Source organism: Lindgomyces ingoldianus (assembly GCF_010093535.1).
Source record: "Lindgomyces ingoldianus strain ATCC 200398 unplaced genomic scaffold BDR25scaffold_7, whole genome shotgun sequence".
Classification (NCBI taxonomy): domain Eukaryota; kingdom Fungi; phylum Ascomycota; class Dothideomycetes; order Pleosporales; family Lindgomycetaceae; genus Lindgomyces; species Lindgomyces ingoldianus.
The window spans coordinates 159,538-173,452 of NW_022985168.1; the positions used below are offsets into that span (position 1 = coordinate 159,538).

At 46.8% G+C, this 13,915-nt stretch overlaps 4 protein-coding genes across 4 annotated transcripts; all 4 read right to left on the bottom strand.

Moving 5' to 3' along the window:
• Nucleotides 1-1,555: 1,555 nt before the first annotated feature.
• On the bottom strand, nucleotides 1,556-2,686 carry BDR25DRAFT_255650 (uncharacterized protein). Its single transcript, XM_033686366.1, has 3 exons — nucleotides 2,397-2,686; nucleotides 2,215-2,328; nucleotides 1,556-2,153 (listed from the first exon to the last, which is right to left on the bottom strand). The coding sequence occupies exons 1-3, from the start codon at nucleotides 2,626-2,628 to the stop codon at nucleotides 1,756-1,758; spliced, it is 744 nt and encodes a 247-aa protein (XP_033550895.1). The 5' UTR covers nucleotides 2,629-2,686; the 3' UTR covers nucleotides 1,556-1,755.
• A 398-nt stretch (nucleotides 2,687-3,084) lies between these two features.
• On the bottom strand, nucleotides 3,085-6,068 carry BDR25DRAFT_332263 (copper amine oxidase-like protein). The gene is made up of 5 exons (XM_033692731.1): nucleotides 5,463-6,068; nucleotides 5,251-5,392; nucleotides 4,322-5,203; nucleotides 3,629-4,271; nucleotides 3,085-3,569 (listed from the first exon to the last, which is right to left on the bottom strand). The coding sequence occupies exons 1-5, from the start codon at nucleotides 5,673-5,675 to the stop codon at nucleotides 3,428-3,430; spliced, it is 2,022 nt and encodes a 673-aa protein (XP_033550896.1). The 5' UTR covers nucleotides 5,676-6,068; the 3' UTR covers nucleotides 3,085-3,427.
• A 1,046-nt stretch (nucleotides 6,069-7,114) lies between these two features.
• On the bottom strand, nucleotides 7,115-9,898 carry BDR25DRAFT_311461 (uncharacterized protein; the record flags this gene model as incomplete). The annotated part of the gene is made up of 7 exons (XM_033691241.1): nucleotides 7,115-7,174; nucleotides 7,235-7,712; nucleotides 7,762-7,869; nucleotides 7,935-8,415; nucleotides 8,472-8,633; nucleotides 8,679-9,159; nucleotides 9,359-9,898. 7 exons carry the CDS (start codon nucleotides 9,896-9,898, stop codon nucleotides 7,115-7,117), a joined length of 2,310 nt encoding a protein of 769 aa, XP_033550897.1.
• A 1,070-nt stretch (nucleotides 9,899-10,968) lies between these two features.
• BDR25DRAFT_385511 (carbohydrate esterase family 16 protein) lies at nucleotides 10,969-12,065 on the bottom strand (the record flags this gene model as incomplete). The annotated part of the gene is made up of 3 exons (XM_033697941.1): nucleotides 11,872-12,065; nucleotides 11,086-11,821; nucleotides 10,969-11,037 (listed from the first exon to the last, which is right to left on the bottom strand). The coding sequence occupies exons 1-3, from the start codon at nucleotides 11,964-11,966 to the stop codon at nucleotides 10,969-10,971; spliced, it is 900 nt and encodes a 299-aa protein (XP_033550898.1). The 5' UTR covers nucleotides 11,967-12,065.
• Nucleotides 12,066-13,915: the final 1,850 nt, after the last annotated feature.

A 13,915-nucleotide genomic window follows, 5' to 3' on the forward strand; every position in this document is an offset into this window, starting at 1 on the left:
GCTCCGGTGTCACTTAACTAGCTGGTCTGTTGTAATATAATTTTGATTGATATTCGTACGTTCGGACCATTCAATGGGTGTTGCATGGTGCCTCGGAAGTATGTTCGTCATCTTGGTGAAAATCGGAACCATCTCCCCTTTAGGAAGTATTGCCCGCACCAAAACTGCCTGGTGGGACTTCAGCGGCTCCTTCGCCATCAGCGAGGACTTCTCTGCCTTACCTTGCGGAGTCCAACCCTTCGAATCTAGGCCTAGCGCTGGCGGAGAAATTCTATAGTTGCGACCTTTACTGTTTGCGCAACCTCTAACCGAGCCGTGTTTATGGAGGATTCCATTCCTAGACGATAATTTTCGGTAGCATCGATCTCATACAAACCAAATGTATTCTGAATAAGCTGTTGTTCCATTCATGGAGGGATTAATAGGGTCTCCAGAGGGTCTATGAAAGAGGAGAGATCCAAAATCCCTGATACTAGAAGAACGCCATTGCGGTTGACCCTCGATATCCGGGAACGCTTTCTGTTGCTGACGACGCTGGCTAATTATGCATGTCAGTGGCGTGAGTATCGTTTCAAAAAACAGGTTTAGAACCATTTAACCCTGATTCTAATGATTGAGCCTTTTAATAGTCTTGCTGATTTCGGAGAACTAGAAGGTGGAGGGTGTGATGACGATAATGGTCGAACTTGGGGGTATGTTGAAATTGTTGTTGATTAAAAGAGGTGTAACTGCTGATGGCCGTGTCGGTAGCTGATTGGTCACCATAGGGGTAGTGTACGAGAACTAGTATTGTAGGTAGTGGTGGTAAACATATGGCCTAGGAATTTGTTATTTATGCATACTTCGTGTGTCGTTCTAGAAGAATCTCACCTTTATAATATGTAGAGCTCGGGAGAGGTGGGGAGGGGGTGAGGCGCGGTTCGTGTCAGACAAGACTGTGTCCATATTTCGCATGCAGGAATCTGAGAGACCTAGGTAGGATTGTTGTCTGGTGCCAGCTGTCAACGGCAGCCATTTTCTAGTTCACGCAGCATTGCTATAATAGTTAGAATCTAATTGAAAGGTTAGACAAGACTTGATTTATACTCTGAACGTCAAAAGCTGTGATCCCAGGCGGGGCCTCGTCTATGCTTACTACTGGAGTCAACACTACAGGAATAGTTAAGTTAGTACCCTCAAAGTGGTGTTCGCGGGGGTGATAAAGCCCAATAATCGACCAGATATGAAAAGTCAGGCTAGCTATTATTAGGATCGTACATCTCTCTTGCTACGAGTCAATTACTCGTATAGGGAGTAGAGTTATGTTGCTCCTTCACGATGTAGGGCGTACTACGTTTCGCTTCGTTACCACTAGGACTTGATTTTCTGCTTTGACGTCAATAAACATCGCGGTCTCTAAAGCTGGTTGTCGGATGGTGGTAAAATTAGCAGTGGTCTTTAAGATATGGAGCCAAATTGAGTGGGAGGTCCAAATGGATGTCTGCCTACATTGTAGCTCACCAACTTAATCTTGTACTGTAACATGAGTCTCCCCACATTGCGTTAGCGCCAGTGTGACGAGGGTCGTGCACATTGTTACAACAGAATCCGCAAACTCTTCTGGTGATGTTCAGCACCACAGAACATATGGATGGGGGTTACCATCTCGCAGTTGCTTGCAAGTGCGGCGTCTCTTTCACCCTCTCACAGATGCTCACCCGCTTGCTCAGTCTTTGCCTAGTTTTGCGCATCAGAGATTGGTATTCCGGTCTAAGTTCACAGTATCGAATCCTCTGGAAGAAGACCTTCTCGCCACCTATACGCTGAATGCGCATTTGCCCACTCAAGCAGTGCATCGTAATCCGTACATTCGTGTTCCGAGCCTTCGCCAGGACCAGCTTCTGTCTTACCCTCCAGCGTCGTGTCGGCCGAGCACATTATTCCTTGGCGGAGATAGTTGAAGCAATGAGCTGAGTGGTGGGCCACTTGGTCGATTAATTTGACCCCTCCGTAACCTTGTTGGAAGTGCTCTGCAAGGTACGATAGGCAATGCAGTTGGTGAAAAGCGGACATCATGTATCCTGGCCCATTGTGTTGCCGATCCAGTGCCACCTCATAAGGTTCTGGCAGATCGTAGGGACTAGCATCGCCTATCACGATAAATCCTCGGCTATCTGGAATAATATGTTAGCTGTGTATGCCCTGATTCCTATATATACCAGCGATAGACCCTACCCGAGCTCAGCTCGATCCAATTATGGAGTGTACGGAGAGTGACAGACTCGTTGAAGAACATGTCCTCGCGTGCATATCTCGGATCATTGCGGAATGTGTATATCTTTCGCGGGACTTGGTAGCACGTTAGCAGTAGCATACTGACAAAGCATCATCGAAATATAGCATCAGGCAAGACATACGTCGAGGTACTGGCGATTTCCTAAGATTATCTCTCGCTGGAAGGGGTCGGAAGAACAAGAGGAATACGATTGCTGAGGCCATCGTAAGATCAAGAAGCAACCACAGACACCACGTCACTCGTCTCCGGGGATTGCGATTCTCACGGCGAGACGTTGCGGCATGTTCGTTAACTCGAGACTGGGAGAGAAAAGCCTGGCTTTCTTCTTCGAATTCCTGTTTCCTTGGATTCATGATGCGAGAACGCCTCCAAACTCCAACCCAACACCAAAGAGAGTATATAAGTATTTCAATGCTGGTCTAGAAACCGACTTTAGGCTGTTTCACTATGCTATCGAAGTTGTAGCGTGATGGCGTTCATTCCCCAAAGGGACTAGCGTGTGCGAATAAATTAAGTTTTAATAAGGGGATTTCAAGGACACCGAGGGAGAAGAGGTGACATCTAGATTGAGCAACCTGTGCACATAACTAGCAATAAGCGTTCGAATGCCACACCTGAGTCTCCTCGATGTGCTCAAATCAAAGTTGATAGGTTCAATGTCCGCAATTACAAGCAGTTGAAGGAGTAGCAAAATGACCCCAACCGAACAGAGCCGAGACATGGGTTGTCAACCTGGAACAAATTTCCCCACTACTGCAAAATCTGCACCACAGTGTAAATGCACCACCTTCCAGAAACAAGGGTACTTTCGCCTTTCGATTGTTCGGCACTTTCTACTATGAAGATGCAGGAGGCTGCGTGTCGCCAGCAATACACAAAAAGTGAGGAGAAAGAACGAGAACAGGTAGCCTGAGTGCTTTGGCTTCATCACATGCCACCTTTCCCAACCTGCGTTAATCCAACATATTGGCTTAGAGTGATGCTTCAAGCATACTGAGGCAGGCCAAATTGTTAGTATAGACATTCCCATAGATATTGCACACTAAGATCGTCCAATGTTCCGTAAAGGGTTTCCCATGCTCCGCCCGGATGCCTCTCACCTAGGTTCTCAAAAAGGGAATCTGTAATTGTCTCTTCGGTAGGACGACGCACTCAAAGCTTTCCTGCCGTACAACAATCCTTCTTATCATCTACCAAGACTGAGGCAGTGTTCTTCGTGCTAGGCACGTCGATGGCCGGATTCGCCGTAAAGAAGTCAGAGGGTCTAAGGTTGACTTGGAAGATATCAACAGGCCTGTTATTATTCCTCCGTTAGTGATAGGACGCTAAATCTTTAGCAGAAATTTTACTCACATGACAGGCCAGTCTTCGACTCTCGGGTTGTGGGTGAGACCGAAGACACTCCAAATTACCACATCTTCATTCACTACTTCATCGTTTCGCTTCACCATATCCGCAACACCTCCTCTTTCTAGCTGGGACTGAAGAGTGAAGCGGCCGGCGGCATATAGCTCATTATCCTGGTACTTGGTCACCCAGACATGGTGTTGGCCGAAGAGTGCTCGGTTCGCTTGAATAGAGCCAGGAGTTGCAAGAAGCTTCTGAGTCGGAGGAGGTGTGAATTTATAAGCGACCGGGCTTCCACTGATTGGATTCCTCTTGTTAGGGTTGATGACTTTAAAAACGCGGTTGTGATGGGGCGCTGCATCCAGTCCGGCGGAGCGGTTCACGATCGTCTTCCGGACCTCGTAGAGGTTCCCGTTTGGATTTTTTTCCTTATCCCAAGGGGCTGTATGTGATTCTTCATGAAGCACAGTGTTCGAGTGTCCGTCGATTGCAGGATCAATGCGTGCACAGAATATGTGCTGATGGTTCTGCGCAAGTACTCCTCCAGAAACAACATTGCCATAATCAGAAGTCTTACCAGGATCAATGTTCACAACACTCACAATACCTGTAGCGCGAGCTTCGATCGTGATGCCGCCTGCTTGGTCAACTGGAATCTGTCAGAATCAGCCATATCTTTGGTATAATTCTTCGGCTTACATTTGAAAGCAAAAACATATTCGTAGTTTGCTAGAGTTATGATGAATTGGACTACGAGCTCTCGGTATCTGGTGACAACCGCACGGCCTGTTCTCCAGTTCGTATGCTTCCATCCAATCCCGTTATCTTGCTCATGCAAACAGATAACGTTCGGGTGAACTCGTGGTTCGCCAGTGGAGTCGACCACAACGCCGTCAAAATACTTTATCAGACCAAGACAGTCGCAGCCGAGGGAAAGATTGTTGGCACAATTTCCCGCACCTCCATCACCAAAATCAAAGGCCTGTTTTCGGTGGAATGGCGGACGCGGATCGCAGTAGGGCACTGTCATTTCGCTCAAGCTGAGACGATACAAAACGCTCCTCCCATCGTAGTGGACGTCGTGGATGACCGCTCCCTCGCGAGGATTGAAAGACACGCGGAATCTCCACTTTTGCCATTCCACCAAACTTTCATCCGTAATTTTGAAAGAAGGTCCTTCAGGCTGTGTGATATTGATTGGCTTTAGATCTTTTCGTATACCGCCTTTCACCAACTCTGGGACATACTCTCCAGCCTGGCAATGGTCTACAACACGTTCAGAGTGGGTCTTGCCGCTGAGGGGATCCCCTTTGCCCCCGGTTGCAAGCCTATCGACCCGGATGATTTCTTTCTTGTGGGCGTCCAAGATAGGAATGAGCGGAATCGGATACGCATAGAAGTTCGAATCCGCGTTTCCATTTCGGGTATCTTGTGCAAAACACAATCCTTGGAAGTATCTTCGGTTTTCAGCGCCGATGTCAAGCCCACCGTATGGCCACGGCTCGACGACTAGCTCAAAGCCATCCGGGAGTTTCAATTCCGCAACAGCGTGTTGCCACATATCTGATTTCTTACAGGCCTCTACAATAAGAGTTAGAGAAGCAAGTCTCAGTGGTGAGATCACATACCTAGCAATATTTGAAACTCCCACAGCGTCAAAGATGCGTGGTTTTCTTTGCCAATGACTTCATGCCTCACCCTCTTCCTAATACCTACATCGACAATAGATTCATGGTACTCTGGGATCCTGTCCGAGCCGACAATGTCGTACTGAAGTCATCAGGTAGGTCAGTGTCAAGCTAAGAAAAGAAAGTTTCACATAGAGCTAAGGGGCCTATACCTGACACTTTGCTAGGCGTGGTGGTCGCTTGGAAGTAGGAGATAGCTTTGCGGAATGTTCGAGGTCTAAGTACTCTTTCATCCCTTGCTTGGCTGGCTCCTGGAGGTAGATCTCACGAAAGTCGACGACAACATCGGGATGTAGGGAGAGAACGACATCTCGTGCAACCTGAGTCTCCTCAACGCTCAATATACGAAAAGGGTGAGGGGCCATGAAGAATGAACATGGAAGGGTAGATGCCCGTCTGTGCTGTATTGCAAATTCACCTCTGCGACAATAGCCTCGGTGGGTTAGCCTCGTTGCAAGGGAACAATCTCACCTAACACAGGGTCTTTGAATAATGAGTAGGTGTTGAAGGGGCTGAAGATGAGAAGCTCTGGGCTTTCAATAAACTTATAACAGGGACGGATTCGTAGTTATCCGATGAGGTGAGAAGGTGGGGTCTTTCAATAACGGGACCACTCGGACTGCAAGCCTGGACATACAAACACAGCGCTAGATACTTGAAGGGTAGCCACGTACAAGCTTGGAGAAGGATCATCGGATGGACCTTCTACGTCCGATCAAACCCACCTGAGAGTTTCCGGAACGAAGTTGACGTTGAACTAGGCTTTGAGCCGGCACCCTCGCGCTCCGTATTTCGCGCCGGTTCCACATCTTCGAGATCTAGGCTCGGGAATGTCCCTGAATAGTGGAGACCGTCCGCCAGATGTGGGCGATGGAAAGGAAAGATGACCAAGCGAAAGCCAAGAGACTATCTGATTTGTCCGCATATACCTTCTCATTGTGGAAATGATCGGCATTTAGATAAACCTCGACTTTGAGACTTCCTCTCGAGGACCATAATCGTGTAAGTCTTTCCTGTGATGACATAGACCTGGTGGTGTTATCAACGGCTTCTTTATCGCCTCTATTCAGGTGGCGTATGTTTCTACGGAAAAAATCTAAGAAGGCCCTGTTCCAGTACCAGAATCACTTCCGCTGTTATGCAGGGTTCCGCACCAGCAATTGTCATTCTAGTAGAGTAGTATTCTTATTAATGATATCACCACTCCTCAACGACGGTCAAATAATTCAACTTGAAGCGTCGAAAAGCACTTGGTTGTTGACACAGGCATCTAAAGTATGATTCTTGTTTCAGTTGCTCAAGCCAATCTACTTAGTACTGACACAGCTGGCTTGCATTTATCTCTAGTCGAAAGTCTAGGTGTTTTCGGAATGTTTTCATTTGGGTGACTTTGCAAAAGACACTTTAGGATCCTGAATTGGGGACTGAAATCTTGAAAATCTTCCCTAAGCAAAGGGTGGGAGGATGACACCCATATCGCTATGTTGGAGGTACCAAGGGATTTTCCTGGGTACGCATTCTCTATAATTTGTCGGGAATGCTGAGCAGCGACTTGGAGGTTACAGTCACACGTCCTAAGCTAGATGCTTGCTGTGTTCCATTGTCGATGTTGGGACTGGAGCGACTGTATTGTCTTGGTAGACTGGAGGCCATACATCTCTTCAAGTGCGCTGCATCGTTGCAAGTTGCGGCAGGGGTGTGTCGGATTCTATTTGAAAGGGTCCGAACATTCGATGGATTAGTCGTAGTGGATACGCCTTTCGCTGATGTTACAGAACCTGATATACTTCTTTCGGCGAATGTCTCAAAAGTTCGTGGGATATGTTACTGGGTCACCAAATGCGACAGGATCACCCCAAAATCCCTGTCGATAATATTAGCAGTGCAGCCGTGTAGTACACCGGGGGGAGAAATATGCGCCTACCCAATCAAACTCCTGGTTCTGCACTCCTGGAGTTGGTTGCAAATCACCCATAATATTGTTTAAATTAATATTGTTAAGATCATCCCAATTGAACTCATGCTGCTCTGAGGGTTCAATGTATGGTTCGGGTGGTACAGGCGGCGCAGGTGCAGGCGGCGCAGGTGGTGGCGGGTGTTGAATCGCATATGACGGTATCCGGTCCACGTAAACGGGCAAATTATAATCGGCCATGGACTTCTGGGGACCAAAATCCGGCAGGTGTTCCACCACCACATTCGCGGGGCTGACATAAGGTTTTTGTGAGGCACTCTGCTCATGCTCTCCAAGGACTTTCTCGATCATACTCTTTACAACCGACCAAGCTTTTGTGGTGTTGTTCTCTTTCAGAATTCTTGACATTTGTAGTGCTCGGAGTGCACGCTGTCGATCTGGGGCGTCGAAGAGTGGGTTTCGTAACTCTGAAAGAATGTGCATGATCCTAGGTACAGGGTCAATACGTAGCACCTACTGTCAAGGAAAAGACTGACGCCTGGAATGAAGCATGCCCTCCTATATGCCACTGGAAACGTGCCGCATCAACATCGACACTTGCTCCATTTAGAGTTTCAACGCAATTGACAGACTTTTCGAATATCCTATAGAGGGCGTTAGTAATTTGTAGAGAAACAAGCGTAAATATGAGGAAATGATCACAGCTTACGATTTTCGAATGTCTTCTGAGAAGACGACATCCCGATACACCCGAGGCATTCGAAGCCAGAACAGTAGATAACATCTCCATTCTAGTAACGAAGCCAAGCCAAGGCAAAGCCTTTGAGTCGGAACCTCTGGATTGCAAAACCTCAGATATTTCCGCCGGTTCGCATCGTGCATTTCATCAACCATTATCTTGATCTGCTCGTAAATGCTTGTTAGCTCCTGCACGGTATCTGGGCCTGATGTGCCATGCAGCCCACATTCAAGCATTCGTCGCTCCAGCCTATATGTGCTTTGAACTATTCGTCTCAAAGTTCGCATACCAACAAAGCGGACGAGCTGGAAAGTCATATCTGTAAATCTCTCTTCATCATATGGGGAGGGACCTGGACTGGCGCCATCTATAAGCTCATCGTCGTCGATGTTTCGTGGCATGAGTGTTGTGAAGTCATCGTCTGATATGTTTGGCTCTTGTCCTTTGCATTCTAATTACGTCGTTAGCAAACATTGTCTTACCCCTCTTGCATTATATAGCACATACCCGCCGCTCTATACTCGAGGTGGCATATCTGATGCCAAAGGCGCCGACGAATCTCGATAGTTATAGCGTCCATCGATCCGGAAGGAAATAGAGATGGGTCCCGATGAAGCCCTTGATTCAACGCAATTCGAATGGCGAGACCAAGTAAAGCCCATGCTTTTCCTAAAAAATGTCAATGGCGAAATAACCAAAGAACAGAATACTCACCCATATCATCCTCCTTTGTTATACAAGTCAGCCAAATGATGAACCCCTCCAAAACCTCCAGGCTTGAAGTAGTTAGAAAATTTTCGCGGGCAAGGCTGATCTCGACACCTTGTTCAAAGCGATATAAAAGGGTATCTTTCGTGTCTCCAAACCTTTCTTCGACTACTGAAGGAGAGAGGGAATTGATTGATGCGTAGAACACCGCAAAGGCGATTGGGCTTGTTTCGCGGATGTATAGAGGAAATTTTCTCGTCAAGGTAGGCTTATGAGTAATTCTTATCATGGGATCCACGTTGTAGAAAAACAGGTCTAAAAGAGCATCACGGTGTTCCTGGGTTTCAGGAAGAAGTGATTTTAGAGTAACCCCGACCTTCGCTTTACCGAGGGAGAGCAAAGAAACGAGGCTGTCTGCATTTGGATGCTCGCGGCCCACCATGTCTTGTTCTGACCGATCTCCTATTAGTGCCTTGATGTCTTGAATCTAAAATGAATTAGCTGACTAATTCCTCAGATCCAACCACGTTCAGACACTTGACTCAAAGATAAATTTTGAGGGTTTGAAACGTTGTATGTTCAGTCAAAGAATTCTGGACCGGAAATTTACAAGGTGATGGGGGAAGGTTGGACATGGATCTACTAGTCGCACGTCACGAAGTTGGTTAAAATAGACTTAGGCTTACCTCATCAGCTAGCAACGCCCAATGCAACGAAGAGACAAACTGCGACTGTCCATCCTCAAGTAGCAAGGTGCCGTCATGATTATCAGACGAAATTCCAGCGCCCTGAGAGCTCTGGCTGTTCGAAGATGGAGTTAATTGTGAGTCAGACTCGCGCCTCCCAGGATCATTCTTAGATTGGTCGGAGGAACGAGGTGGAGCCCCTTGGCCAGTAACTGCCTTCTCCAAGAGCAATTCGAGTCGATCTAATCGCGCTTGGACATCGGTATTCCTCGATCCTTTGACTCCGGATAGCATGGGTTTGGATATTCTACTGCCTGCTGATATCGAAGTTTGACTGAGGGTCTGATCCGTTGCATAGGTACAAACGTGGTTACCGCGCGTACATGCTCCGCAGACTGGATGGCCGTGATCACACCTCACTTTCCTACGTCGGCATGTGAGGCAGGAGGCTATTATGCGCTGCCGCCCGCCGGTTGATTGCGGTTTGGAAGAGGAGATCGAGGTCGGAGATGAGTTGGCCGGTTTTGCTATATCAACCATCGCGTACGGTGCCTTTGAAAGTTTGGTGTATTGATCATCCAGGAATGACGTTTTATAGATTGATGTTGGAAAGTGAGGAGGCTCGGCTTACTGAGGAAGATATGCGACGTCTTATCGTCACGTGCCTGATGAAGCGATACCCAGGTTACTCTAGCGGTCGAACACCTAAGTCCATTAGAACGACGAACCTTTCCCTCAACCTCAAATGAACAACTTGCGACTTCTTGTCATGTAGTTTTGAGGGCGAAGGTGGGCATGAATCATCATGAGGCTGATCATCCGGAGACTTACCCTCCCTCGCCAACTCCGGTGTAAAGTCTAAAACCCCTAGTCTCCTAAAACCTAAGCGATAAATTATCTCATGAGCCATACCCTCTGGAGGATCCACCGAGGCGTCGGCAATAGGTAATACCGGTTGCCGAGGAGGCTTTGCGCTGCTGCGCCACGCTGGACGAATCACCCCAGAGACAGACGGTTCTAAATGCGTGATCTCACTAGCCACAATCTTGTGGTTGGTCCGGTTAAACCTCGGAGGAGCGTCTGACTCGTGAGAGAAGTGATGACCAAGCAGAATGAAGTTAGCTAACTAACTAACATGTTTTACAAGTCATCCGCCAGCTAGCTCCAAAACTCACGAGAAATGGTAAAATTGCACTTAAATATCTCAACAACGCCTTAATTGTAAAGTCTAAAAATCTATCCCTAGTCTTAAATACCTCTTTTAAGATTCCTGTTAGAGGTTCTATAGTAATGAACCTAGCTGTTGTTAAGATATTAAGTTTCTAGCCACTAAACTTGGCTGAATTGCTATTTCTTAGGATTTAGTTAATAAATAGCTTTGAAAGTTCGACTAGAATCTTACAGAAGGTATAGAAGGCTAGTTATAAATTTTTAGTTGTTGTTGAGATATCAAGGTGTAGAAATTTCCTATTTTTAGTGAGTTTTAGGACTAGGGGATGACTGGTAAAATAAGTCAAGCTACGAAAACAGCCTTTGATTTTCTATAAGTCCATTTTCGTTTTCTAAACGGTACGTAAATTTCATATCCAACCCTAATGGTGCGGTTTTCATTATGCAGTCTTGAACAAAGGCCCTTTCCACGCCCCAGCAACCGCCTCTGCAACCAATTTATGAATAGCCTGCTACTTTCAGTCTCAAACCTGTTATTCTTCTCAAAAGGTACTGACCTGGCCTGGATGATAATCATTAAACCACAAGCAAGTCTTCCCATCCGAATTATAGCAAGTCGCATCCTTACTCCCATACTTGGTTGGAGCACTGATAGCAGTATTAAATGGAGCTTGAGTGTCAACAACCACAATCTTCGCCCCTCCATGAGAAGCCACGAACTCTGCCGACCTCTGCACAAGAAGCTTGTTGAACTGGTCGATGACACCGGCTTCTGTGTCTTGAGCTGCCTTCGATTGTCCCAGCATCATGGGGGACTTGTTAATCGGGGGCACGTTCAGTAATACAAAGTTTCTTGCTCCTGCACCAAAGACTGTTTCGATCTGCCCGAAATAGCTGTCCATAATCTGCCCTAGTAGCACCGTCTCGTTTGCCGAATAGTATGAATTTCCCACATCATTTACACCTAACCAGACTCCAAAAAGCGAGTTGTCCGCCGTCCACGCCGCATAGGACGGCTTGCTCGCGATGCTATCCCTAAATTGCTTCACCTGGTCGATGAAGCTCTTTACTGTGGTCTGGAAGGGCTTCACGAGCGATGCATTCACCGTTGCGCCACCATAGGCGAAGTTGAAAGAATAGGTGAGAGAGGCGTTGTAGTCGTGAACCAGGTCCCCAATCCAGTTTGCGCCTCCAGAGGTGGTCCAGCCGGGGAACGCTGGGTTTCCGAGGGGATTGGAGGCAGACGGCTTTGTCGATGAAACGTCGAAGCCTGTCTGGCTGTAGGAGTCTCCGCTGGAATACAAGTGTAAGTTATTTTCATTTGCCAATGGTAGTGCACTCACAAGGTGATAAAGTAGTTCACAGCTTGAGCAACATTTGCCCAGCTGAACACGGTTAGAGCCAGGGCGGCTTTGACACAGGTGCGATTGAAGCCCATTGTGAACGACAATTGTGAACGAAAATTAATGCTCCATACATCCAGGAAGTCTGTTAACTTAACTCTTCTCTCTCGGGCATTTTACGAATCTCCCAGATATGAACCCTTCTTCCACTCATTGCAGCACTCGAACCCACCAATCAGGTCTCGTTGAATCTCTCTTCCAAAGTCGGTATTCACGGGCAACCCTAGCTCTACGGAGGATCTCGCTCCTGATGAACTTCAGGAACGCCGCGCTTTAAGGTTGATCCATCCTGGCGCTCAACCCTGCCACTGGATTCGCTTAACGCTTTCCCTCTCGTTCGCTAAAGCCCGTTCATTTAATTTAACAGCTTTTTGACCCGGATTGACGCCTTCAATCCTCGAATCACGAGAGATGGTCGCTATGTTAGCTTATGCAAGGGTAAACTTTGCACAAATGCGAATATCAATGACAAGATTAAGATGGTAATAATTAGATAATTTCTCGATCTAGATCAGGGACTAGAAACCACGTGATTCAGCGGTGTGATAACTTGCTAAGCTACTTTCTAAGTCAAGAAGGAGAACTAGAGACAATGCGTTACCAACACCATTATACAGAATAGGTGTACTAATTCAATTCAGGAGGATGACTAGGGCAAGTTTGTATCTCGCCAAAGAACGCAGCCTGGACAGCTGAACTGGCCGGTCAATCCAGAGCTGAGAACTCTTTTTTTTCTTTACCATACAGTGAGAAACACTTGTGATGAACGCCTTTAGTACCCTTTGTTTCGCATACTAGAATTTCAGCCTTCACGTTTTGTTAAACCCCACTCGTAGATTCTCAGTCTCTCAAACGCCACTGGGTATTGACCGAGTACCCAATCATTCTGACCAGTACTGTTACTTACAAAGGTGTGGGCTTGGTGGAATAATCGAGAGCCACAACGCTGGCTGCAATATCTGCACAGTAATCTGGAGCCGATTTCAATTTCCCGAGAAACTAAACCCATTGTTTTTTTTGCTAGTGTCCAGAGCAATCCAGAAACGGAGGACTAGTTCTGGAGTATTTCAAATGCGGAGATAATGTGAATCTCTTGGAAGAGCTTTTTGGTAGGTGCAGAGATGAGGAACTGGATTGATTGCTAAAACAGTGTACCTAAGGGTCTATATATGGAAAGGAGCGGGCTAGGAAGCAAGTGACTAAGCAACAGGTAGAACAAGGACCGTAACAGGCAGTGTATCAGGGTGTGGAAGTACATCATCATGTGGCTCGAGCTCGGAGATCTCTGTAACTGCAAACAGATAATGGTGTGCTGCTAGTGATGAACTTGTATTATGAACTTAGCCAGTTTCGAACCCAAGTACAGCAAATTATCACATCACGTAAACCATAACCAAAGTAGTTAGAGAACTATCCGCTAAGCCTCTGGCTAGAACAAGGAGAGAGTTACTAGGATGCAAATTTCTACCCCAAAGTACCCTGTTATGTTCCACGTTAGGTGAGAAGATGTTGTAAATTTCTCTTACCGTGCACCCTCTTAAGTGGCTTTTAGCTGCATTTTCCTCACTAACTTAAGCTCTCTAATAGTCCATCCACTTTTCCAACCTCCTTGTAGGCGCTCTCTCAGTCGTCCGCAGGCTTCGTATATTCTTTTGTTGCCCGCATCTATATTCAACTTTGCAAAGCCCGATCCTTCGAAAGGCCGACAAGAGCTTGTCTACAGACTCTGGAACGAGAATGTAGATATCATAGTCTTGCGACTTGTGGATGTCGATTTTGTTCGCTGCTGTTGGCTTCTGTAGCTGTGAGCTCCACGGGTATTTCACCTCCCATCAAAGGAGCTAGAACAGACCAAAAACTTAGCCATATTGGGTTGATTGTCCGAACTCCTATTCAAGGGAATTTTCAAATTCCCCGTCAACTGTCGAAGGATAATGCTCAAATACGAGATATCCTCTGGGTATCTCACTTCACCCAGCACTTT